Source organism: Labrus bergylta, chromosome 1 (genome assembly GCF_963930695.1).
Source record: "Labrus bergylta chromosome 1, fLabBer1.1, whole genome shotgun sequence".
Lineage (NCBI taxonomy): Eukaryota > Metazoa > Chordata > Actinopteri > Labriformes > Labridae > Labrus > Labrus bergylta.
The window spans coordinates 12,881,681-12,908,438 of record NC_089195.1 but is presented as its reverse complement, the minus strand read 5'-3'; the positions used below and the strand labels follow the sequence as shown (position 1 = coordinate 12,908,438).

The following is a 26,758-nucleotide window of genomic DNA, read 5'->3' as shown; positions in this document are numbered from 1 at the left end:
TTAAGGACCAGGGGTTTAGACAGCAGCTTGCATGCTAAGCATTTGGTGCTGTGACCCAAAAAACCATCAGCTGCAGTTCATCCATCATCAGTTATCTGCCCTGCAATGTAGAGAAGGGTTAGAGAGGACAACAGTTCTGTAGTCGGTCCTGCAGGCCCGGTTCTAGACTGCTTTGCCTGGGGGGCATTAAGTAATGTTGACTGGGATAGTGTTCTATAGGACTGTAGGCCAAAACATGCACGGTTCTATGTTATCTAAATCTAAAGCCAAAGAATATAATAATGCAAATAGCCATTAATGTATTTAATTTTAAACCTCAGAGAGAGCGAGAGAGAGAGAGAGAAGAAAGACAGCTGACACCCTCAACCCTTCCTCAATGATGGTAAAACATAAGAGAAAACGTTGGCACTGAGGGAGTCTCACACCTAAAGAATATAAAATAATATAGTATCAGCAATATGCAAAATAGTTGTTTTAAACATCGACTCTGATTTTCACACCTCCGCTGTAAACACTGCTGACCATGAGATTCACTCTGCAGAAAGCGGTTTCAGATTTTTTATCAGAAAAAAATAAACTTAACCATAAGTCAGCCTGTCCATTTGAGACAGGCTGCATGGTGGTGCAGTGCTTAGTGGGGCTGTTACCTCACAGCGAGGAGGTTCCTGGTTTGATGAATGCTTAGGACGAAATCTGCAAAGAAATTAGATGAACTGCTTTGTCCACAGGGGCGCAAAAGTGGTCACAATTCTTTTTTTTTTTTTAAGTCCAACTCTGCTGAAAAGTAATCCACAGCCACAGGGTGGCAACATATAATATATAATAGAATATAATGTGGCTGTTAGTTTAAGACTTAAGCAAAAGTGAGCAGTTTTAAAGATTTATTTTTGGGCTTTTTGTGCCTTTGTTAGAGAGATAGGACAGTTGATAGAGATGGAATTATGGGAGAGAATGAGTATGGGTCTTTCAGGAAAGGATCCACTGGTCCACCCGGAGGACTATAGCCTCTGTACATGGGGTGCGCACACTAACGACTAGGCTACCGGCGCCCCAAGTGAACAGTTTTAAACTTGTGGAGGTAAGACAGTTGAAGGTCTGTCTGTTGAAAGCATCACTTGGGTTGGATTCTTCCAAATACTTCATCTAGTCCCGCTTTAGTGCGGATAACATTTCCAATATGATAAATGGATAACATTTCCAATATGGTGACCGCCATCATTGCTCTTCAAAACAATGCTTTAAAAACTAGTGGGAGACGTCACTACGTCCATGTTTTACACCAAACTCTGGTTGATTGGGTTCCTCAAAGCAGCCTGAAAGCTTACTCATGTTCTTGCATTTCTCAAAATGTAAAATCGATCCATTTCAAGCAGATACCCAAAAGAAATCTAGCTACTAAATCTTAGAATTTAAAAAAGGTTCATCTTCCTCCTGAGCCAAACACGTCCATGTGGAATGTGAGTTGTAAATCTGAATCATCAGTACACCTGTATCAGCTGACCTTCAAAGGTCACGCCCCCTCAGATATTGTAGGTCAAGCAGAAGCTACTTTAAAAGGTAAAAAAGTTTTTACGACATGGCATGAAATTAAAGAAAGAAGACCTTCTATGCCAAACAGAGATCTGAATATAATAAGAACGTCTGGACGACCTACTGTAACTCTTCCTCCCTTACTTTAAGTGATTAATCCCTCCACTCTTCTTCCTCCTCCAGGACCGACTCTTTGCCAAGGAGCGCTGCAGGGCACTTGATGTTCTGTTGCTTTTATATACCTGAGCTGGGGGGACACTGAGGTGAGTAGTTAAGTTTGTTTGTGGGATAAAACAGACACTATGTGACATCATGATTCATTTTAAAAGTGCTCTCTCTGCTCATTCTGTCTGCAGATAAAGATTCTTGTTTCCAAACTTTGGGATCCCTGTGAGCCTCTGGTTTCCTACATTTGATCTTTCTCGTTTGGAAGGGTTATCGAGGTGAGAGAGTTACAGCCCGACCGATTAATCAGCATGCCGATAATATCGGCCGATATTAGCATTTCAAGCATTTCGGTATCTGCTAAATTTACCTCCAAAATACACCAGACAAATACCATGTAATTTGAGTATCATTGTAGTACACTAGCATGTCTCTTCCTGGCTGTCACCAGCAGAGGGCGCTCTATGGATTACAACTAGGGCCCGACTGAGTTTTTGAGGCTGATACTGATATCGATATTGGGAAGAGAAAAAATCTGATACTGATAATTTGGCTGATAAATTTCTTTGATCTTTGTTCCATATTTAGAGATGGATAGAAGCAACTTGAAGGTTAAAAAATCCATCCTACTCCATCCAAATGTTTGAGATGAAGATACTGATTCTCTTTTCCACAGAGGTGTGCTGTCCATCATGTCGGTGCTGAAGAAGGAGATGGAGAAATACAGGGACATAGACGAGGACGAGCTGCTGAAGAAGCTGTCGGAGGAAGAGCTGCAGCGATTAGAGGATGAGTTAGAGGAGCTGGATCCTGACGTAAGTTTAGAATATAGAGCCCATAAGGAGGAGTTCATGTCACTTTGTTGGTGTCAGCGGAAAGTGATGTGGTCACACAGGCTAAACATCGCCCCCTGATGTATTACAGTGCAGTATGGTGTGTAGTCCTATATACCTGTGTTTGCATTTATATTGCAGTGAGCTTATCTCTGGTTCTTTGCAGTCCAACGGTTTTAAATTCCAAACATTATAATGCCTCATCACTGAAGGTTGTAGTATAAACGATGCTGCCACAGCGTTAGTACAAAGCAGCTGATAAAAGGTGCTTTGAGTGCCACATCAGCTGTTTTCACACGTGCACTCCTGCAAATATCTAGATCCTTTCAGGAGGACTGCTCCTGAAATCCTCCTGATCTGGTTGTTCACACATGCACCTCACAGCAGGAGACTATCGCTGTCAGTAGCGGACGAATCAACAGACTCCTCGATACGACGCTGTAATGAGAATATGTGTCTCTAAAGATTTATTTTTGGGCTTTTTGTGCCTTTATTGTAGAGATCGGACAGTGGATAGAGTTGAAAATCAGGGAGTGAGAGAGTGGGGAATGAGATGCAGGAAAGGAGCCACAGGTGGGCGCACGCCCAGAATATTTGTCTTCATATCAATGCTGCGTGTAGTTGAACAGAATCTCAATGTGAACTAAAGACTGGAGAAGAACATACTGGAGGACAGGAAACAAAATGCAGCAGGTTCATTAGAGCACAGAGATGGTAGAAGTCGTGCAGTGATCGTAGGGAACAAACGTCCCCTAGTGGTTTATAAAGAGTATCCAAATATCTATTTCTTGTGTCATCGATTTGAATTGTCCATATGTGTATTGTAAGGTGTCTTTACGTTCGTATTCCAGTCTAGCAGAGTGATCCAGGACATGTGGGTACTTTGTGGGTTATACTTGTAGGTGTTGTGTTTATTTCTGAAGATGATGCTCGTAGTGCCAGCTCTGTTCCCTCAGTGATGTATCACGGGTTGAGATGGCGACAGCAGCTGTAATAGCTCTCTGATGAATGTCTGACTGCTCGCAGAGAGACCGGACTCCCCCTCAATGCCAAGGGGATGACAGGAAGGGCTGTGTGTGTGTGTGTGGAGTGAGTGAGTGAGTGTGTGTGTGTGTGTGTGTGACGTCAGCAGTAGAAACAGTGGGAGGCAGTGCGTGCGTACTTCCCTGTTTATGAGGGTAACTTGTTACACAAAGTTAAGTGCTGCTTTGCTGTGGGACAAACTGTAACCTTCCCAGCATGACTTCCTACATCACTTCTAGTAAGCTGCTGAATGTGCTGTGATTGTGCCATGATTCATTTGTTTTCAGTTATTAAGAGAGTAGAACTGTGGGGCAGCTCAGTGTGTACTAAAACACAAATATACAGGACAGACGCACTTTAGCTCTGACTGGTTTTTAACTTTATCTAAAGGCGCACTCACACCAGGCAATCTGTACCGGGCCCCCAGAGTCCACTTACTTTGACTACTGTGAATGCTCCGTACTGACTTCCTTGGCTCTGCACAGTTGGATGAGGTGTGCTTTGGAAGAATCAACCAAAACCACTCACAATAAGCCACAACGTCAGTGAAGTTGCCGTCATGTTCTCCGTTTTGTTCTCCATTGTGCTGACTCTGAGACCGCACTTCTTGTAAAATGCAGTTCATGATGACGTCGTAAAGCCATGTGTGAGTCGTATTTTGAGGTGATGACGATGTACGAGAGGTAACCGTGTTCACACACCGTTGGGACTACAGTGATGTGAGTGCAGGCCAGTAGAGGACTGGGAGAGAGGAGGGGGGGGGGAATCCTGCTTCGGCGCAGTACGGAGCGACTGGGCCTAGTGTGAGTGTGCCCTAAAACACCGGGGTCGGCATCGGCCACCCTTGAAATCTGATCTAAGAGACACATTTAAATTTCAGTCAGACAACTCACCTTTGTATTTGTTTACAATAGTTTGCATTTGGCGTCCAGGCTCGGACCTCATCACTCCTCACAGTTTTATTTTACATGCAGAATTTTGAGGAGTGATGGGATGATATCTTAAACTCCCCCCCCCCCCCCCCCACCAGTCTGAGCCTACAGGTGGATGCTCTGCTGGTGGTGGAGCTGAGAGAGAGAGCAGAACTTCTGCAGGTCAGAGCCGGCGATGAAAGAGCAGAGTAAGAGAGCGGAGATCTTGCAGATTAAATTGACTGCCAATTTGGTGTTGTCAGGTGATTGTGGATAATGAAGTGTGAAATCAGTGCAGCTCGAGTTGTCTGCCTGAACGAGCTCACTGGCATCGCCTCATTTAATCCCTGAGATCACTTGGTTATTATTTATGACCTTTTCTTGGACGTGGAGTGCTTGGTCTCCCAGATGCTGCTGTGTCCGTTTGTTGTGTTTGACACAAATTTCAGGGCCAAGCCTGCATAAGTCAGGGCCTTAGCTAGGCAACCTCAGTCTGCGGGGAGCGCGCAGGAGCAAAAAGCAACGCCGCCCGTTGCTAGGTGAACTAAGCAATAGTCGGGAAAATATCTATCTCTTGAATGTACAGTATGTTTGTATGTTTCCACTCTTCAGTAGAAAGCTCTGACCGTTCTACTGCTGAGGAGGAGGAGACCAAAGAAGAAGAAGAAGGAGAGGGTATGTGTTCATGTAATCCTCAGGTCACAACAGGATGTGGGAGAGTTCAGACTCGTCCAGGAGCTGCAGCACTATAACGACCGCTTCACATTTCTACTGCTGGTTTAAACACACCTGGTACTCCCAAACTGTCGGACATTTCTTTACAAACTAGAACTCTCTCTCCGATGTCCCAGTGCGTCTTTAGACTGGAGCTCAGGAAAGTGGGACACCGTCTGTTGTGATCTGATTTTCCCTCCTATTGGAGCGCTCCACCTAAGTTGAACATTTTTTAACTTCAGCGCAGTGTCAAAGCAACACATAGAAAATGAATAGGCTCCAGCGCGTTCTATCTGAAAGACCCTTAAAAGTGCAAATATGCTGCTGGGAATGGCAAGTCGGTGATTTATTGCCGGTTTAAAAATGTTCGTACTTTTAATTTCTTACACTCATCCTGAAAGTGAGGCCGTGTGTCTCAGCTCCTCTGAACGTTGAGGTCTTGGTGGATTGGTCCTGTTGCATGCATGTGCTAATAGATGCTCTCTGTTGTGGAAAACAAAACGGAGGAGAGAAAGATAGAAACCCAAATGAGGTACAGTGGAGATGGACTGAGGGAGAAGAGGGAAGTACAGTGAGCAGGGACAGGAGGCTCAGTGTGGTAAAAATAACATGTCGGACTGTAAGCGTGCCTGTTATCTGTAGCTGAACAAACCTGTGACATAAAAAGCTCAGGGGCGAGAGAGTGAGATACTCCCGACTTCTCTATAAATACTTCTGTAAGTCACATGAACATTTATGAAGCACTAATGGAAAGGAAGAGGGAGACTGGACATACAGAACCAAACATTCCTGCTGTGACAGTGTAAATACTTTGATATCATAAAAAATTATTCTCTCACACTTTTGTTGTCTTATTATTTGGAAGCTTTAAGAGAGATGAATAAGGGTGAGAGAGACAGAGAGAGAGAGGAGTTCAAGTGCTGAGAGGAAAGATAAGATATGAAGCTATTAGTAGCTCTTGTGAGAGTTGGCTTCTAAATGTTGCTTGAGCTTGAAAGTAACACGCCGAGCTGTGAGGCTCTGGGAAATGTCTTTGCCCTGTGTGGAGCTGGAGCCAAGAGATTGACTGATGTGGGAGCTACATTAACCAGAGCAAAGATACTGTACCAGCATTTATAGATACCTGATAGATAGATACCTAGATTTAAAGGTCACATATTATCAGCCTTATTTAACAAGTTTGAAGAAGCTCCCTAAAACATGTGTGTGAAGTTTCTTGTTCTTAATCCACTCTGATCCTGTATATGATCATGCCTATAAACCCCTCTATTTCAGCCCTGCTCAGAACAGGCTGTTTCTGTGTCTGTACCTTTAAATGTAAATGAGCTGTGTCTGACCACGCCCCCTCTCTGGAAGGGCTTGGGTTGGCCCGGCCTTTCTCGCTCCATGCCCTTTTGTTTACGGTGAGAAGGGCAGAACAAACACCTAGTTGTGGGAGTGTCACCCACCTGGGGCAGGGGCTACTGCCCTTTGTGATGTCATGAAGGGAATGTCTCCAAACGGCCTGTTTGAGCACATATTTTCTGAAAAGTGGAGCAGGCTAAAGACGAGTTTATAGACAGACACATATTAGATTTAGAGAAACATGGTGAAGTGGATTTAGCATTATGTGACCTTTAATATGTCAAATTTTATCTCGTTAGAAGTCTCTAAGGCTCTAAAAAAAAAGTACTGTCTTGCAAAAAGATGTAGTGTTTAATTTAAGTACATTCTGCTCTCTGCACTGGCAGATATTTTTACTCTGTGCCGTTTCGCCTTCAATCTGAATGTAATGGAGGTGTAATGGTGGGACGCAGTGATCCCCCCTAGGTATCAGCAGAACCAGCAAGGGAACACATCTCTGTGTGTGTGTGCATGTAAAGCTCCCACTCCTTCCGTGCCAAAACATAATGTGAATTCACAGACTGGGACACAAATATTACAGTCGCGGAATCAATATGAATGTAAAAAGACGAGATGATGGGGCGCAGGTGACGCAGTGGTTAGTGCGCGCGCCTCGTGTGGAGGCTGTGGTCCTTCAGGTGGGCGGCCCGGGTTCGAATCTGGCCTGTGGCTCCTTTCCTGCATGTCGTTCCCCGCTCTCTCTCTCCCTGATTTTGGGCTCTATCCACTGTCCTATCTCTCGATTAAAAGCCAAAAAAGACGATGGCTGAGCTTAGTTAGGGCTCTAGAAAAAGGTCTAACAGTGAAATTATTTAGGCATGATTAATCGCAAAATTTCAAGAGTTAATCGTGATTAATCACATTTTTAATCGCATTTTTGAAATTCTATTATTTTGCATTTATAAATAACATTGTGAGGCTTTTATTTTGAAATAAAGTAAGGTCCTTATGGTAGATTGAAGGTTAGGAAATGAAGTTAAGCAAAAAAACAGGAAGTGGTTAGGGATCCCAAAGTGAGGTGAAACAGCTCAAAGGAAAGGTAACATAGGTCAATGTGTGATGTCATGAGGTCAATGTGTGATGTCATGAGGTCAATGTGTGATGTCATAAGGTGGATATTACTTTGGGCTCGTCAGCTGAACTGTCTGAGAGTTTGTTAAAGTGAAATGAGACATTCAAAGATGCAGCAGTGTCCTTCTTTTACATCACTGAGACTACAGGGAGACACTGAGGACGACTATCTACGATGAGCCTGAAGTAATGCCGAAGTCCTCAGAGTCATTAATTTATGATCCGATCGTGTTCATTCTCATCCATATCTAGAACGCATTGTTGCCAGCTGGGATGCGGCAGAAAGACCAGACAAAGAAAGCTCCGACGGGGTCGTTTCAGAGAGACAATCTACTCGCCCATCTGGAGAAACAGGCCAAAGAGCATCCTGACAAAGAAGACCTGGTGCCCTACACGGGGGAGAAGAGAGGTAAGAAGATGAACTACAAATAACAGATTTAAAAACAACAAAACAAACGAGAGGGGGGTTTAAACATTTTGAAACAGTCAACAATCAATAACATGTTTATTTTTCTTGCTTGAACTTGAAATTGTGAGTTCTTAGGTCCAAACTCAAATTTGGTGATCATTGTTTAAATTAGGGTGGATCGTGTCCTTGCTAACCTTCATGGGCCCCTCCATGCAGCTGGGCCCCAGAAAGATCCCCCATTTTTCCCCCCTTATGGGCGTCCTTGTTTGTAGGACGCCCATAAGGGGCCAATAAAACAAATATTGGGGGGGCTACTTATAACAAGGCCTTCACCACTTAAAGACCCTTTATTTTAAAATAAAATCAAGTTTTTAACCTTGTTTACATATCCATATGGTGATTTAAATTGGTTTCACACTCAAATTGGTGGACACTGAAGCTTCAGTGTTTAGCCAGCTCTGCATCGGTCTGTAAACCTTTCTGTGTTCTAACCTCTCTCCATTTTTCAAAAGCATCTCCAATATTGATCCTAGTTTGAGCACGTTTCTGCTCGTGGAGCTTATTAGAAACATGCAGAGGCTTTTTAGGTCGGGTACAATCACTTCTATCTGAACCAGTTCTCTTGCCTGCTTCCATCTCTGCAACACCTGTTGGTTTGACCTGATAACTGTTCTCATATCTGGCAAACTGAGGGGCGTCCAAAACGGCCGTGTGGGGGTGCCTTAAAACCGCCTACCTTCTCTGGTCCAAACAAATCCAGAGCATTCAGGACCAGAATCTAAAGTTAGAAGGAGGACATACTGGCTGCTGCATTGTTGTCAGAGAAGCCAGCACTTCAACATAGCATGTTTCCTTGATGTCTGATCATATAGTAAGGTCACTTTATCATTTCACTCACTACACATCTCACTGATTGGACCTTTAAAGACGTAATTTCAGTTCAATTAATTAAAGCCTGAGAGAATTAACTGTAAAAGGAAATATTGGTGGCCGTGTTACAGAACATGTGGGCGGATAAAGTCTCTGCTCCTTCTTCAGATTGTCCATCGTCGCCACACTTCATGTTTTCTCTTCAATGCTGTCGCTCTAAAACAAAGCACATTAGTCTTAGCTCCACTGCAGTGTGAAGCAGGTTGATATTGTACTCCTTTGAACTTTTAACCCTGCAGTTAACGATTTGCAGCACTGTGGTGGTATGTCTGGGATCAGATGAGGACAACACTCAGGGCGAAGTCTCGCCCTGCCGCTGCCAGCAGCTCGTTTCTATACGGGGATCCAATAAAAAGTGTCCCGCTGAAACTTGAGGAGCTGACCACACACACAGCAGTGAAGACATAAATCTGAGGGTCTTTACAGTCCGTCAGACATGGTGACGGCAGCCCCGGGTCCGGTGAGACGTGGTGAAGGGTCCTCACCCAGCTGTTATGTCAGAGAGCCTCTCAGAGACCTCAGCGGGGTACCTTACCTCACTTGACCTTTACATTTGAAACTTTGAGACTTTAAGATCTTTAATATTTCTGTTATGCCGAGGTCAGACTACACGCCATTATCACGTTTAAAGCTTGATCTTGAAGACGTAGGGTTTTGGACCAGAAAGCCACAGAAATCAGTCGTTTTAGCTCGTGTAATGTTTCATAGTGAACGACAGTAAACGCCGCTTCAAGCCTCGTGTTCCCCCCAAACACAAAGTCTAGCATGTTAGATTTTTTTTTTTCTGTGAGAGCACCGAAAAAGCACCGATGCGCAAAAGTCACAAACAGCGTAAACAAACAAAATGTGGAAGTGAAAAAAGAAGAATTAAGTTGGTGAGACGGAGAAACAGTTCATCGAGCTCGGCAAACAACAGTTTTTGTTTTGTTTTTTGTTTTGTGTTGGGACTCTACATGCTACATACTTAGTCCCTAGTCCCTAAAAGTCCCTCTCAGCTGCTTTAAAGGAGCGATATGTAACTCTGACACCTAGTGTTTAAAATGGGAACTGCAGTCCAAATTCAAAGCATTGTAGAAAGCTGTCATTTCATTATCTCATTTACTACACATCTAACTGATTGCTCTGTTAAAGTAAATATATTATATATAAGATATTCATTCTCATTTTGTGAAAGATTTTATGCAGACAAAATAAAGTATTTTTTTATCTACTATGCCATCGTAGAAACACCATATATATATAAGTCAGCCCTTTGATTGTCCAGGGTGTAACCCCGCCTCTCGTCCAATGACAGCTGGGATCGGCTCCAGACCTAGGACAGGAAAAGCACTACAGAAAATGGATGGATATCCCACTCCTGCTCAAAAGTTTTGAACGATGCAGACTTGATATTTTATCGAGACAGAAACAAACAGTGAAAGAGGACAAGAGAGGCGGGAGAAGTGTGGAGACAGAAGGGGAGGGGGGAGCTGAGGGATGAAGGAGGCGTGTCCAAAGCTTTGTTTTGGTCTGAAAATCTGCTCTGAAAGTCACATAGTGAGCCTTTTGGCATGTAGTGTAAAGCGCTCTCAGTGGCCTGAAGTCCGACTCAAGTGAAGTGACCTCTGAACATTTAAAGCTATGTGAGGCTTCATCCCAGTTCAGCCTGAGCACGGCTCTGATTGGCCTCTTAAAGTGGGGGAGAGGAGGTCGACCTTTTACACTAAATACATCAGCTAAGTGTTGGATGCTTATCCTTACGGCAGTTATCTGCTACTTATGCACTTATCAGCTGCCTCCACAGTTTTTAAACCGTTTATATTTCTCCCTTCATGTCGTAGGTAAAGCCTGGGTGCCTAAGAAGATCGTGGATCCCATCATGGAGAACGTGACTCTGGAGCCGGAGCTAGAAGAAGCCCTGGCGAGTGCTTCTGATGCTGAACTGTGTGATATCGCAGGTAACCACACACACACACACCACTGGCCCATGAGCATACATCACTGGTGTCATTTTAACCATTTCCTGCCAGTATTTTGTTCTTTGCATCAAAAAGTTGTTCTGTTTCCTTTCAAAATAAAATGACTTTAACACTGTGTCCTCCCTATGTTCCCTCATTTCTATCATATTTCCCCCCCCCATCAAAATTACCCCTCAGGCCTAACTTCCCCCAGCATCAAGGCGGGCCCTTCTATGATGCACATTATGTGTTGTTGCAATGCTCTGAGCCTAGTTCTTCCTTTTTTGTTGCCATTGTATCAAAACAGGTATCAGGATGGTTTGATTTTTACTCGTATCATATCGAAGTTTAAAATTTCTGGTATCGTGACAATCGTAAAAGAGCTCAACAGTTTGGTTCCGGAAGTAAATATCTCGTTCATTTTCTAAATTGGCCGATTTGATTATTAGTCATTATGTCATAACCATCGCAGGTAGACTGACCACGAGCTACCTGAGTGTGACACGATGGTTTATGCTCCTGTAAGAGACACAAACTTATTAAACCAATTTAAGTCACCATATGGATATGTAAACAAGGTTAAAAACTTGATTTTTAAAATAAAGGAGCCAGAGTTTGGATTTGAACCCGGACAGCCAGCTTGAAGGACCACAGCCTCCTCACAAGTAGCCCCCCTTTTTTTCACAGATTTATATATTCAACAACACAAACTACAAGAAAGTACAAACACTTGTATTAACAGAATAAATACGATAACAAAGACTAAAGTTACATTTAAGAAGAGGGATCGTTCACAATGCATTGTGGGATGTGTAGTTCCTTTTTACCTTTAGTCTTTTTCTCCGTTTTTAACGCCTTTTTGGCAAATGTTAATAGTCACGAGCATTGGCGTAGCTGGTTGTCATGGTTACAGGATTTTGTGAAATGTCAACAGCGGATTTGACCGGGGAAATTTACCTTCGGAACCAGAGCTGCTAAAAAAGTTGGCGGCCACTGTTGAGCTCTTTCGGAATATACTTCTTTGCAAAAGTTCATCCTATTTTTTATCCGGATTTTTAAGATGAGAAGGCTAAGTATGAAAACATGCATTAATTGATGTTCATCCTCTGGATCTCATTGGTTGAACTGACCTTAGTTCCAGTATCTGATCCTTCATTATCTTCTCCCACTAATCAATAAAACACCATCGCAGCCTCAAAATCACCTCATTCATTTGTTTGTCCGTAACCCTAATCTTCTCCATTTCCTCTAGCGCTCCTTCCACCTTACCTCCACCCTTCCCCTTCATCCCTCCATCAGTCCCTTCATCTCCTCCACCTCCTTCACCCCTGCTGGATTTCTCTGTTTGCTAGCTGACCACCATTCAGGGTATCTGCAGACTGCACACAGGGCTGCATGCAAAGTGTCAGCTCCTCTTGTCATGTTTCTGTTGTTTGTTTGCTTCTGTGTGGACGACACAGAAGCTAAAGAATGCAGCTTGTCTCAGTGAGACAATAATGTTCATTAAGTGGCACAAAACTCCTGAAAACTTCCTGACATTTACAGGGGTGAATGCAAACAGCTGAATCTTAACTCAGAGTTTTTCCTGCCGTTGCCTGAGTTGATTTTCCACCTGCAGCTGATGTGAGAACGCAGCAGGAAATATTCAGAACTATTACTAGCTAGCGAGCGGGAGGGTGAGGTTGAAGTTTCTCTCCTGCAACTGGCGCTCTGCCGATGCGATTTAAAGCCCCTTTTTGGCCAAAGGTTCCCAGAACTTTAAACTTCAAAGGACTAAATGGTTCATGTGGCACACAGCATTTACAGGATTATTTTTAGTCCCCCTGCCCCACTCCTCTGCTGGTCTGCGTCCACATTAGTAATATAGTTCTGTACCCGAGATACTGTTCATGTACACAATCCAACAGCAGAATACATCGGTGTCTGCCCCAAAAAACCTACATCAGTCAGTCCCTAGTCCCTAGACCTTTAGAAAGTACTAGCCCCCTAGCAGAGTCTTTTTAAGGGGTAGATCTCTTACCCAAGAACTAAATTTAGACCCTGGTTCCTGCAGTCGAAATGCACATAGTTCTTCAAAAGGTCCCTAGTTCTGGGGGAAAGTTCCTGCAGTCTAAAAAGGGCTCGTGCACATAACTGCTTCATTATATTTTCTGTTTGCAAGTATGTCCTTCTCCGCTCTTCCATGATTCAGTGAATTTGTCGAACTACATGAAGCACTGATTTAAGACAAAATCATCATCATAGCATCATACAGTGTTGCTTTGTTAGCCACTCCCTGGGTTGTTATTTTGCGTCATGTTTTTGCCTCCCATCTGACGGGGAAAGTCCCGTACTGTGAGGCGCATGTGTGAACGGGAAAATCAGGAAGCCTGCTTGAAATTGTCTAGAAATTTTCAGGAGTGCATGTGTGCAAACTGCTTCGCATGGCTTTACAGAACATACATTACACAGAGGTAGCCTTCCGTTCTCTCTAATGTGTGACTAACATCTTTGACAGTGGCCATTATTTCTGCTGCATGTAAAAACTTTTATCAAAATGGCTTTTAAGGTGACTGAAAATGTTCAAGTCATAAACCAAAACCTGCTGCCTGAGAGATATTTCATTAAGCTCAAAAAGTCCCAGAAGTTGTGGAAGGTAGCATGCCGTTCCTCTTTTAAGAGCAGTGTGTGTTCCTTAACTGTTTATGTCTTTTGCAAAGCGCTCCGTTCTCATGCTCTCCATCTTTCTGACAAACAGATGAGGTGATAATCCTCCCTGAATCATTCCGTTTATATAGCGTCCTCAAGAGTAGCTGCTCAGTTTAGAAACTTATTTTAGCATCACCACTGCCAGGACGCGAGTTTGGTTGCTCAAGTAGAACTTTTTCACACCGTGAAACCTTCCTTTACAGTTTTTATGAAGCAGGTGGAGCTGCCATGTGTTAAACCAGTCGCAGTGTATCTTAACAAACAGCTGCTTGTTTGTGAATCTGTGTCATGTTTGACTTGTTTTCTGCAAGTAGTTTTGTGCATGAGGGGGGGGGGGGGGGGGGTCTGTGACATGACAATCATTACATCTATTGACCTTTCTCAACATTTCCTCTGTTTCTTCTTCTACCACTCTGTCTGTTTCCTTTGTCCTCTCCATCCTCACTCAGTCTTCTTGCTGTCTTCCAGCCATCCTGGGTATGCACACCCTGATGAGTAACCAGCAGTACTATGAAGCCCTGGCCAGCAGCACCATAGTCAACAAGCAAGGCCTCAACAGTATGCACACACCTCGGCACATGCACAACAAACTTATGTAACTGAGTCTCTTATCTGATAGCTGAGCGATCTGTCTTCACTTGGTTTTCATCACAGACACATCTGGGTTTATATCAAGAAGCGAGTTAAATGATTGCTAAAAGAAAGCAGATCACTCAACTAGTCCGAAGCAAATATGACCTCATTTAAGAAAAATGTGGACGAGAGTGGAGTTGGACTGCAATCAAGAGGAATGATCTCATGCTGGCAGAGTGGTGGTTTATTTTATGAAAGATGATTGACTCACTTACAGTCGTTGCACTCGGTGCATGCACAAATATAGTTACACAGATTCAATCAGAGTGCTAAGTCAATAAGCAGAAATGTCGCTCCTCCAGAATGAACAGTCAGGATTCATGTTTCAGGGCTGCACAATTAATCGCGATGTTATCGTCATCACGATTTGAATCTTTGCTCTAAATTAAAAAAAAAAAAAAACACTTTGGATGTAGTCGAGCAATGCTTTCTCACTCAGCATGTGTACATTGCACCTTGTGGACGGATGCCTGAGTGTAGAGTTCATGCTTGCACACTACTTTGATGCAGTCAGACGAAGCTAAAGGTTGCTGTCAGTTCCCCTTAAGGCTCAAATATTATTGCTTTTGAACCACGCGTACTTGTAGACAACCCTCTATATTTTCCTACCTACATTGCGTGTTACTGGAGGATTCCTGTAGAGCAGTGATACTCAGCCTGGTTAGACTTAAGAGCCACATTGACCAAAAAATATTTCCGCAAGAGCCACAATCAAAAAAAACTCTTTCTTTCCTAAAATATGTGTGGGGAACACAGTGACATGACTTGCAAAGAATGATTTCTGCTGACAATTTTTCCCTTTTTTTAAATAATTACTTTGGATTTTTTTTTTTTCCAAGTAGGACCTAAAAGAGTCACAACTAGTCCCAAATGAGCCACATGTGGTTTGAGAGCCTCAGGTTGCGTATCACTGCTCTCGAGGGTGCAACCACACAACTCTACACTGCTCCTAGTGGTTGTATGCATATTGCATTTCCTAGCGTGGTGTAGCGTTAATTTTTGAGGATATGCAAGGCTGATGTCATACGTACGCCTAGTCAAAAGCAAGTACACGCCCCGGGCTTTACATGTGGAAGTGCAAATCAGTGAACAAAAAAAATGTTTTAAAGATTTATTTTGGATTCAGGAGGGAGATGTTGCAAACACAGGTGATGTTTAAAACATGATGAAGAGCAGAAATAAATAAAAACTGAGATATAGCTAATATGCAATCTTTATTTTAAGCTTTTTGTGAGCTGTGACAGAGAAGGGGCTCCTTTACTTTCAAATTAAACAAAGTCACAAAGAGTTTGAGCTGTTATTTTCAGATTCTGATTTGTTGCTCTCAAGTGCCACAAAACAGCACATATGAAGTTTGTTACTGGTTAAGTTTTACATGCAGACAAAGAGAAGATGTGTACCTCATAGAGACGACAGTGAACGACATTCTCGGCTTTTATCTCAAAATTTGAAATACACTTCATTCTTGAGTAACTCAAAGAAATGTGGTGTCCTCATATCTCATACTTTATCTCTTAGAATCCAAACATGTTTAAAAGAAAACCTTTCCTGCCGTGACTCGCTTAATCAACAGTCTGAATGTGTTGAAGGTGTGATCCAGTGCACCCAGTATAAACCAGTCCCCGATGAAGAGCCTAACGACACCGACGTAGAAGAGACCCTGCAGAGAATGAAGAGGAACGACCCAGACCTGGTCGAGGTCAACCTCAACAACATCAGAGTGAGTGCGTGCGTGTCTGTGTGGATGCGTGCATGTTCGCTTTACGGTTCTAAAAATGTTTTTTACTCAAACATGTTTACAACGCTTACTGAAACTTCCCCAACGTATTTGTGAAAATCAGACAGTTTGCAGGAGTGCTCTTGCAGTTTTTGGTTTTAAGAAGAAGAAGAACGTCTCTGTTATTAATCCCTTGAGGGGAAATTAATTTTACACTCTGTTGTTGAACATGCTGCACACACATAGGCTGAAATACACACATGCACAAACAGGATCCTATGAATGTGCACTAATGGAGAGATGTCAGAGTGAGGGGGCTGCACATGTAAGAGCGCCCGAGCAGCTCAAGGTCAGTGAACTGTCCTGACCAATTTCCAGACTTGTTCCAGACTTAAATCAGCGACTCTCCGGTTCCCAACACAAATTGCTACACACTGAGCAATTGCTGCACAATAACATTAAAGCACACTTCTCCATGTTCCTCTAACACTAATATGAGTCTCTTGTCCGTCTACAAACCCCCCAATGATGAGAAAAGTCCGTCCTCTCTGTCTTGAATAAGTTTTTTTCATCTAGGGGTATTCTTTAAATCTTTTTTTCGGGTTAATCTATATGTATGGGAGGGGGGCGTCTGTTTTGTGGTTAATTTGTTACAAATATTTCATGTCATGTACGTCTTTGTAACCTGCAACTGGATGCTTTGAATTTCCCTCGGGGTCAATACAGTATCTATCTTTTTCTTTGCTCCACTTCTCAGATAACGTGTGCTCAAACAGTATGTTTTTGTTTCTCTCAGAACATCCCCATCAAGACTCTGAAGGCGTATGCAGAGGCTCTGATCACTAACAGTGTGGTGGAGAGGTTTAGTATTGTTGGAACCCGGAGCAACGACCCCGTAGCGTTTGTAAGTCGACAAGTGTTCCGTTTCTCTCAGAGCCAGGCCAGGCGAGATCAAATCGTTTAACATCGGATTTGTTTAGATTATATGTATAGACCGACTTTTTGTGTGTACATTTTGTGTGTGTTTCCACCAGGCCCTGGCAGAGATGTTGAAGGTGAACACGACGCTGAAGAGCCTGAACGTTGAGTCTAACTTCATCACAGGAACAGGAATCCTGTCCCTCATCGGGTCACTGCAGGGTAACACCACGCTACATGAGCTCAAGATAGACAATCAGGTGCAAACTGCCACACACAATGACACAACAGGTTCCTGGTTTGAATCCCCGTCTGTCAGGAGTCTTTCTGTGTGGAGTCTGCATGTTCTCCCCGTGCATGTGTGGGTTCTCTCCGGGTACTCCGGCTTTCTCCCACTGTCCAAAGACATGCTCGTTAGGTTGATTGGCAGTAGGTTTGAATGTGATTGTGGCTGGTTGTCTGTCTCTACATGTTCCTGTGATTGCCTGGCATTCAGTCATGGTTGTACCCTGGCAGGTATAACTGTGTATTATCTGCATGAGAAGAAAGTGAATTTATTGTTGACATGAGGCAGTTATTCTTACCTATTTACTCCATCTCCAACCTCTCCTCTGGCTACATTTTCAACGGCAAATCCTGACTTTTGCTAACGTCTTCTCCTTTCTATCCCCTCCTCCTTCTCTCCCCCCTCACCCTCTCTCTCTCTCTCTCTCTCTCTCTCTCTCCAAACTCCAGAGCCAGCCGTTAGGCAACAAGGTTGAGATGGAGATAGCCAGCATGCTGGAGAAAAACACCACGCTGCTGAAGTTTGGATATCACTTCACCCAGCAGGGCCCGCGCCTCCGGGGCTCCAACGCCATGATGAACAACAACGACCTGGGTGGGTTACACACACACACACACACACACACACACACACACACACACACAGATGCAACTCTGAGCCCTGAAAAAAAAACGCATACAAACTCACATTCTCATTATATAACATCTCTGAGAAGCTGACTTGAGAAGTTTATGACCTGAGCTTACAGCAAACTGTATCTGATGACTTGTGTTTCTGTTCGTTATCTAACTCGGACACAAGCTCATTATTGCATTTGTGAGCTTTTGTTGCTACGCACGTCGGTGCTGACACTTTATCTTCTCTCTATCTCCTTCGGTTTCGACTTTAATCGCACTCTAATAAAAGAATCTGAGTGATATCATCAACCAGCAACTCAGCAAAGCAGTGCGGCCAGAGAGCCTCAGCCAATCAAAACAGCAGCTTTTCTAAGTCATGACATCATCACCTAGGAAAGAGTCTCTGCATGAGAGAGCGAACAAACACAAACTAATAAAGAAAATGGGCCTTTTCATGTTCTTGCATGCATTTTCATAACCGGTGATGTCATGTTTTGTTTTATTTACAGCGTGATCGTCATCCCAAATTGTGATTGAGTGTGTGTGCCATAATCCTGTCATAACGTTTTTCTCCCCCTCATGGTCTCTTAGCCCGGGCCGTCAGGTCAGAGTCAGACGGCTCCTTCACCCTCACTCTGTCCGTGCCTGAGCTGGAGCGAGCCTTTGGGAAAAAGTTCAAGTCCAAGACTAAGTAATGACCCCCGTCTGTCCGCTGAGGCTTGTCTGTCCTCTGCCTTGGTTCTTCTTTCCCTCGTCACCGGAGAGTGCTGTCTCCACCTTTCGCTCTCCTTTGAGAGTTTCTCTTGCTTTTCCAAAACGTCTCTCATCACGCCTTTTTCATCTGCTGGCCATCTCCGGTTTGCAAAGACAACTGACAGTGTCTCTTAAATTCGGCTGCTTTTCTCTTTCGTCCCAAACATTTTCAGAGTGCATCTTTTGAGCCTCTGCACCACAAGGCGACCCACTGGATTATACGGCGGTCTGGAGGATCCATAAGAAAGTAATAGGACTTTAAATATTTTTAAGATTAGAGCACTTCAAAATAAAACAGAAGAAGGCTAACATATTGAGCGCTTCAGCTGATGAACTCTGGTGCTCTTTGTCAGATAGTCCGTTTGGTTTGATTGGTGTTGTGATGCTTAAATGAACCTGGTGAGGACCAAAGAACTGAACTCCGGTCCGCTTCAAAACAGGGGGTCTCGGTTTGCTTCCAAGTGCACCAGAGTTTGGTTCCTCGCAGGTGAGAACACAATCCCAACCAAACAAGGGAAGTGAACCAAAAAGCAGTGCATTGTGGGTTGAATTTGGCCGTCTTTAAACGATGTAAAATATGTTTGGAGAGCGTGGCTAGCGTTAGCATTGCTAACAACTCCAGCCATCAGTCATCCTTACAGGTTAACGTCCGCCTGCCTGTGCTAAGCGTGTTTACACATCGCTCCGGTCGATCTGCCAGTTTAACCTGACACAGCCGTCATATAACTTTATCTCCATTTTATATATCAAAATTTGCGCTATGGGATGCCACTCTTCCACTGTCCTGTTGTTTACCTCGGGGTCATGGTGCAGCATTAGGCCGGATGGCAGCAGCCAGTGGGCAGAGCTACAGCCCCAACTAGGGATGTTTGGCTATGGTCACATCTGCTTTTCTCCTGTTATTTCCATTTCCATCTATATTAAAAATTCTATCTTTCATCACTAGAAGTACACCGATTGACACAAGTCTTTGGTGTTAGCAAACTGCTGTATGCTAACACCGTTACAACTAGGGTTGCCACCTTCCAAGCAGAAAAATAAAGGACACCCCGCAGCGGGGTGCAACTCAGTAGAGGCCTGACCACCACTAGCCCAACGGTGGGGTGGGGCACCAGTTGTGGCGAATCATGATTTAAAACGTTGTTTTAATGAAGTAATAAGAGTCATACTTAAAGTTTTAAGTGCTTTATTAACACTTTTTTCCAAAATAATTTACAAATGCAAAACTTCAGTGTAAAGGCAGATACAGTAATGTATGCACAATGAAATGCACCTAACAGGACTTCAGCAGATGCTTACTACTAGCTAGGCCTAACTAATTTACAACTTAACTTAAACTTCAAATAAAGTTATTAACTTAACATTAATTCATTAACAGAGTTTTATTGAAGTGCTTTTGACACTGCTGTAACATAGAGGGGAGGATGACAGATTTTTAATTAAATAAACAGTAAGAATTTACTAGTATTTTTATTCATTTATTCTGTCCTCCTGTCTTTCGTTTTTGTTGTTTTCTCATGAAATCATGAATGATACTATTAATATGGTTTTGAACTATTTTCTTATTTTATTAATTAAGTGTCTACTGTCGATATATTGATGTTGTATTGATGATATCATGCCCAGGCCATACTGTGAATACAGATTTGGCTAAAATAAATGTCATCTTCTTGTTTTATGTACCGAAAAAATATTCACACTATCCAAACTATACTGGAATAACCTATCAAATATGAAAGTGTAAAATATGGGACGATTCCGTATTTTACGGGACGGGTGGCAACCCTAGTTACAACTTCACCCCTGTATCACACCGAGTCCGCCGGACTTCAAATGTGAGAGCGACCTTAAACACTCTGACTGATCTTCCTACATGCTGGACCCCTTCACCCGCTCTACACTTCTTCTTCTGTCTTCAACATGAGAATGAAACTGTCCACCTCTTGATTCTTCTTGATCTCCTTTTGGCTGATCTGTGACGCTTCTGTCACCTCTATGGTCTTGTGATATCCATGTTTTTGTCTTTTTACCCATCTGATCAGCCTCTTCTCTGAAACAGCTGCTTCTTCTCTTCCTGGATTTTCTGGATGCTTTCATTCTTCTCAGCTCAACCTCTGTTCCTCTCTTCTGCTTCAACCACTTTCATCCAAAGCTTGGATGTCGACCCGGATGATTTGCTGATTTGCAGATTGTTAAGGCAGACCTTAAGGCATGTTGCTTAAGTCAGCAACATTTTGGGGCTGAGAACTACAAGTTTATGAGTTAAAAACAAAATCTAGAATTTTGAAGTTAGAAATGATTGAGTCATCAGACCTCTTTAGTGAGTCCTCTTCATTAGTGCTTTAGGCCTCAAAGCTACATTAGCTGCGATTAGCTTAATTGCAAAGACCAAATTGTTGATATTCATCATGTTGCATTGTGGGGGATGTAAGCAGGCATTAGGTTTTTAATTTTTGGGGCTTTTTGTGCCTTTTTTAAATTGAGAGATAGGACAGTGGACAGAGTTGGAAATCAGGGAGAGAGAGAGAGTGGGGAATGACATGCAGGAAAGGAGCCACAGGCTGCATTCAAACCTGGGCCGCCCGCCCGGAGGACTACAGCCTCCCTACATGGGGCACGCGCACTAACCACTGCGCCACCAGCGCCCCAGGCAATAGGTTTTTTAAGGTAGAGTTAGTAGAAATGTTTGTTGGGCCCAAGCAGGGTTAGCCAGTACGTTTACTTCTTCAAACCTACACTGCAAGCTACCTGAGAATATTCCATTTGTTGTGATGGAAAGGCCGACAATTTAGCACGCTAGCACAAGCTAACTATCTTCCTGACATTTAGGAAATGTCTTTGGTACAACTTTTTCACATTCAAAAATTAAGATTAAACTGAGCAAAATAATAGTTATTTTTCACCGTATTGGCCGCTAAAGCTTTTTTGAAGGGGTGAGATTGCACTCCATGGGGGAATATCAGCAGAAGTTCAAAAGTGTTTGCTTGATGCTGAATGTCGAAAGCCAAGGAAACTCCATTGACACCCTCATTAAAATGTCAATTTTGGGGGCACTGGTGGCACAGTGGTTAGTGCACACTCCCTATATATGGAGGCCATAGTCCTCAAAGCGGGCGGCCCGGGATCTAATCCGACCTGTGGCTCCTTTCCCGCATGTCATTCCCCGCTCTCTCTCTCTCTCTCTCTCTCTGAGATTTCCGACTCTATGCACTGTCCTATCTCTCCAGGCTGAAACTTTTGGTTTTCCTTTCTTTATTTTTTTTAAGGTTTTAAGGTGGCTTTTTTAATGTCTTTTTTTGAGAGATAGGATATGGGATAGAGTCAGAAACCTGGGCGAGAGAGAGAGAGAGAGTGGGGAATGACATGTAGGAAAGGGAGCTACAGGTTGGATTTGAAGCCAGGCCGCCCCCGCTTCAAGAACAACAGCCTCTGTACATGGAGCGGGTGTACTAATCCACTAGGCCACCGGCGCCCCAGCTGTATTAGTTTTAGTAGCATATCGACAAAGAAAAACACTCAAGTCAATTTAGTTTAGTTTGAATGCACAACACAGATTCAGTTTGGGGAATGTAGTTTTGGTTTTATCGTTACTAACCTTAATGTGCAGCCACTGGAAGACATGGCGCTGTCTCTTTCCTTCTTCTCTGCAATTTGTTTTACAAAGAGGCGGGTCAGCTCTGTTCTGCTTCAAATTATTGTTGTTGTTGATGATGATGATGATGATGATGAGAAAATATCCTGCACTCTTCCTCCTGATTCCTTCCCTCTCTCCCCTCGTGTCCTTTCCTTTGTCTGTCCCTCCTCTCCTTTCATCACTTTTCTTCATCATCCCTCCTTCTCTCTCCCTCTGCAGTAAGAAAGAGAAGGCTTGAGGGAGGACCCATCTTCCCCAAGTGTCGGACGAATGTGTAGAAACCGGAGCTACTCTCAACCCTCTGACCCCCCAATCTCCCCCGACCATCTTTACACACCTCGACTCGGTACCCTCCTCCGCCTCTCCTCTTGACGGCCTGCAGAAGTCCGTGAACACACCTTCAGGTTCAAATGTTGAGAGTTTGGAGGCAACCTCTGAACTCTCTCTCTACTTTCTAAGCCTCTGTTTAACGTCAAGGAGCGCTCAGTGCATGCAGACGGTGAGATTTTATACAGATTATTTTGTGTTCTTTTGAGAAGTTTAAATTGGATCAAGGCTTGAAATGCTGTAAGTCTTTGTACAAACTAACCAGACGAGGCTTTCTTTTGTCGTGATGAATCATTTCATATCGCTTCGAGAGTGTCTCATATCCTTTGTAAAGAGGGCGGGAGGTCTGGTTTTACATGGCGGCTCGTTAAAAGATGGCGGGGAACTTTAAGCCGTCCCTGTTTCTCTGTAGGAGTTGAATGAATTCTAATTATTCTGTAAATGAGTTGTGCTTTTCTCTGACGCTGTTCCCAAAAGCTTCGAGTGTCTCCGAAGCTGAAGTCCCATCACGACGAGTTCTTTAGTTGTAGACTGAATGGATTCATAAAGCTGACTCCTGTGAGATGTGTTGCTATTTATTAGCAGAGTATATTTATTTGTGACGGTTATAGGACAGAGAAGACGTTTCAATACACAACAAAGCTTGGGTTGATTGCTCTGCAGAGTGTTAAAACGTTTAGTGTCTGCATATCAAACTGTTAAGCTCTGAATACGTGTTTCTGTGCAACATGAGGAAGCCTTCAGGTTCTGCAGAGGATTTCTGCTAGCTGGGAATAGCAGAGGCAGGACAAAATAACCCACAGAAACAGTATTCTTATTTAGACTTTATAACTTTATAGCATTAATGACACACACTTTTGAAACGTTTGGATACCATGTGTTTTAAAACGATGTATGATGGTTCATATCGAAAAGGAAGAATGTGCAACCTTTTTTAATCCAGTAGATGTCGCCCTTGAGCACCAGCATGAAACCAAAACAAACTGCTGTTTGGCCACACCTCCAACCCCCCTCCCCTTTAGCGCAAGTGGCGGACGTAATTGTCCTTAGCTCGAGCTGCAATCACCTGTGTCCTGCATTGGTGTGTTAGCATGCTAATGTTAGCGCTCTTTAGTTAGCTCGTAGCTTCACATTGCATGTAAACCGACACAGAATGAGCGTGATCCAAAAACTCTTAAGTGACATTCAAATAATCAGTGAGTATGTTCTTCTTCTTCTCTATAGTCCTTGACTAAAACAGCTTTTATACTCAAGGGGAGGAGCCGGCCGTCCCGTCCATGTAAACACGGCTCTGACAACAACACAGCCAGCGGGACTCGAGCTTCTCACTCATTGTAGACAGTCATGAGTCAGAGACACATTTACACAGTATAGACTTGATCTCTGCTGTATTTATGTCTAACATGTCGCACATTCTTCCTTTTAAAAAAAACATCTTTTTCATTAGACAGGTGCGTAGAAGACGAGTGAAGCCATCAGACATGCAGTCACACTCCTGCACACGCTGTCTAAATATGTTGGCAACATTTCGGTGTGTTGCCAACGTGTGCATTTTTAAAAAATGTGCAGGAGTTTGCTTGCCATTTTTGCTCATTTAAAACAAGAAATTGCCCTTTATTGGGCGCCTAGGACTTCTACTTGTGTTTCTGCACGGTGTCCAATCAGGTATCGGTGTCGTTCGATTTTTACGATGGTCGTACTGAAGTTTAAAATTCAGGTATCATAACAACTTTAAACCTAAATCAGGTGATAACAGCCTGAAAGGACTTCTGTTACACCTTGAACCAGGTCAGGCTCGATGATTGTTTGTGTTCATGTGTTTTTACTGGAGCTTCGATGTGTGATGTCATACGAAGCCAGCTGGTACTGTTCATTACAGGTTTTCCTTTGAAGAGCCTGAACCCAAACGTTTTGTAGTAATTCAGCCGTCTGACCCTTCAGTGTATCATTTATTCTTTTAATGTTCAATTGAGAATCCAAACCGGAAAATTTAAAAGCTGATTCCTTATTCCGTTCTTTGCCCAAAAAACAGATACCAAAAAATGCTCTGATCAAAAATGTTCAATTTTAGGAGGCCGGTAGCCCAGTGGTTAGTTTGAGCGCCCCATGTGCAGAGGTTTTGTTCCTCAAAGCGTGCAGCCCGGGTTCAAATCCGATCCGTGGCATCTTTCCTGCATGTCTGTCCTCTCTCTCTCTCTCTCTCTCTCTCTCTCTCTGTCTCTCTCTCTCTCTCTCTCTCTCTCCCCACCTTCTGATTTTTCTGAAAAAAAAAGGCATAAAGAAGCCCAAAATGAATCTATAAACTTGTTAATAATTGCAGGATTGAGTTGTGGTACTTACCACCGTCACCCAGGTCCACAGATGACGTACCACACACACTAATGCTGCATTCAGGTGCTCCTCGGATTGTCCAAGTTTCTGAGTTGTGAAGTCAGTCTTCCCGCTTCAGTGTGTTTACGTGCTTTCAGTTTGAAATATTTAAACATCAGCCAAAAACATTGTCGATGCCACGAAGAACAAGATGTGTATAATGTCTCTGTTACAAGTTATATTTCAGCAAATTGATAAAAAGTATCTAAACATTAACTAAACATATTTTGCCCCCCGTGATGGAGATTATGTCGTCAACTTTGCACCTAATTCTTTTCCTAGTTTCCGAGTTTTTCTGATGATTCTGAGAGTACATGAATGCACCATAACGTACACGTCAAATTGGAGACAACAGGATAAACTATTGAATTTTGAAAGAATGAATGATACATTTCCTCCTATTCCCTAAATAATTATGAGAAGACTATATGCTGTTTGTTTGGAAATGCTCGTTGGCTGATAACAGGGTCTGACATTAACCTCTGATCTAACCTCTGGTCCCGGGTCGCGTCTTTAAAAGCTCCCAATGGAAAATGTTCCTGCCAAACATGTCTCTGAAAACATGTTTACATCCAGCTGTTCATGATAAACACGACTGTACATGTTGCAGCTCTAATCAACGGCACCTTTGCAAAAGAAGAGTCAGCTGCTACTTCACCGAGAACTGACGCCGATCTGTCGCCGTAAGACAAAAAGAGAGAGAGAGAGGGGCTGCACACCTGAGTCGAATGGCTAAACTACCATTCACAGAACCACAGGTAGACCATACCCACTGCTACCCCATCAGTGTTTCAGTGACGAAAACATGTGTGCGTGTTCCTGACACTCAGAGATCATTCACCGCGTGTTTTAAGGGTCCGATTATGACGTGTAACGTGACGTCGTATGTCTCTGCTCTGATTCTTACCTGTCCGTGCTGCAGGTGTTCAACAAATGTCAGCTATGAATGTAAACATGAGTGAAATAAGAAGTCACTGAATGCTAAAGGTGAAGAGGACTCTTTTCACTCAGTCTGTGTGTGCGTCCTGTTTGCTCATATTTTAGTGCTTGATTTTGTGTTTTTGTTAGATAGGTCACCTTTTTTTTTTTTTTGGTTGATTTTATTTTTGTTTTTGTTATTGAAATAAATAAAGCTTGAAATAATATCTGCACTCTGTTTCTAGTAAGTCTGTAATGTGTGTGCAGCATTGTTCCCACACATGAAGACAACAGTGACACCCAGTGGCAGAATGGGCGAAGTGCAGCGAGTCGTCTCACGGCTGCCCTCTTCCGGCCAACAGTAGTACTACATTTCAAGATCCTGTATTGACATTCAGTACACTCTGTACTAGCGTTACACAGTAGACCCCAATTCTTTCGCATCCGGCCTCAAGACACTAGACAAATAAAAACAATATATACAGAATATATATGTGTGCATGCATGTGTGAAAAAAATATTTGAAAATCAGAATCAGCTAAATAAGTGTGTGTACAAGAAGGTAAATACTTTAAGGTGCAGTTAAAAGCAGTGAGGTACTGCAGGCCTGTGTGTGGGCCCTACCAGGATATGATTTAAATCAAAGTATCCACATTCGATCAGTACTGTTAGCCTCCTAGCTCCCTCTGCCTGGCTCCCATCAGACTTTGGCGCTGACTGAAAAAAGTTTGGTAACAAGTTCTTGTTGGGGTCAAATCCCCAAGCCAGCTGCCTCCTTTTCTTCTGTCTTTTTCTGGCGTCCTGACTTTGTAATTTTCAAAAACTAGCTTGATATTAAAAGTAGCATTCCCTCAGTGCCCCGTCTGCACCCACCCCCTCCCCTCTGTGCTCCCTCATACATGAACGAGCGCCGTCTCTCCAGAAGTGGACCTCAGCTCATCGCTTGCATTGTGTAGAAACTACGTCGTCAACTACGTCGTCTACTACGTCG

The 26,758-nt window shown here is 43.3% G+C and overlaps 1 protein-coding gene across 2 annotated transcripts in view; it reads left to right on the top strand.

Annotated features, from left to right (window-relative positions):
* tmod1 (tropomodulin 1) overlaps positions 1-25,998 on the top strand; it is a 29,741-nt gene extending 3,743 nt beyond the window's left edge. The window contains exons 2-13 of one of the 2 annotated variants that reach the window (XM_020652777.3): positions 1,714-1,793; positions 1,887-1,973; positions 2,372-2,510; positions 7,883-8,039; positions 10,790-10,906; positions 14,063-14,152; positions 15,817-15,947; positions 16,741-16,848; positions 16,979-17,122; positions 17,598-17,742; positions 18,357-18,456; positions 22,372-25,998. In XM_020652777.3, coding sequence (XP_020508433.1) covers positions 2,388-2,510; positions 7,883-8,039; positions 10,790-10,906; positions 14,063-14,152; positions 15,817-15,947; positions 16,741-16,848; positions 16,979-17,122; positions 17,598-17,742; positions 18,357-18,456; positions 22,372-22,390 — 1,134 coding nt within the window. In that variant the 5' untranslated portion in view covers positions 1,714-1,793; positions 1,887-1,973; positions 2,372-2,387 and the 3' untranslated portion in view covers positions 22,391-25,998. The remainder of the gene's footprint in view (positions 1-1,713; positions 1,794-1,886; positions 1,974-2,371; positions 2,511-7,882; positions 8,040-10,789; positions 10,907-14,062; positions 14,153-15,816; positions 15,948-16,740; positions 16,849-16,978; positions 17,123-17,597; positions 17,743-18,356; positions 18,457-22,371) is intronic. The other variant, XM_065954405.1, reaches the window with a different exon arrangement.
* The last annotated feature ends 760 nt before the right edge of the window (positions 25,999-26,758 follow it).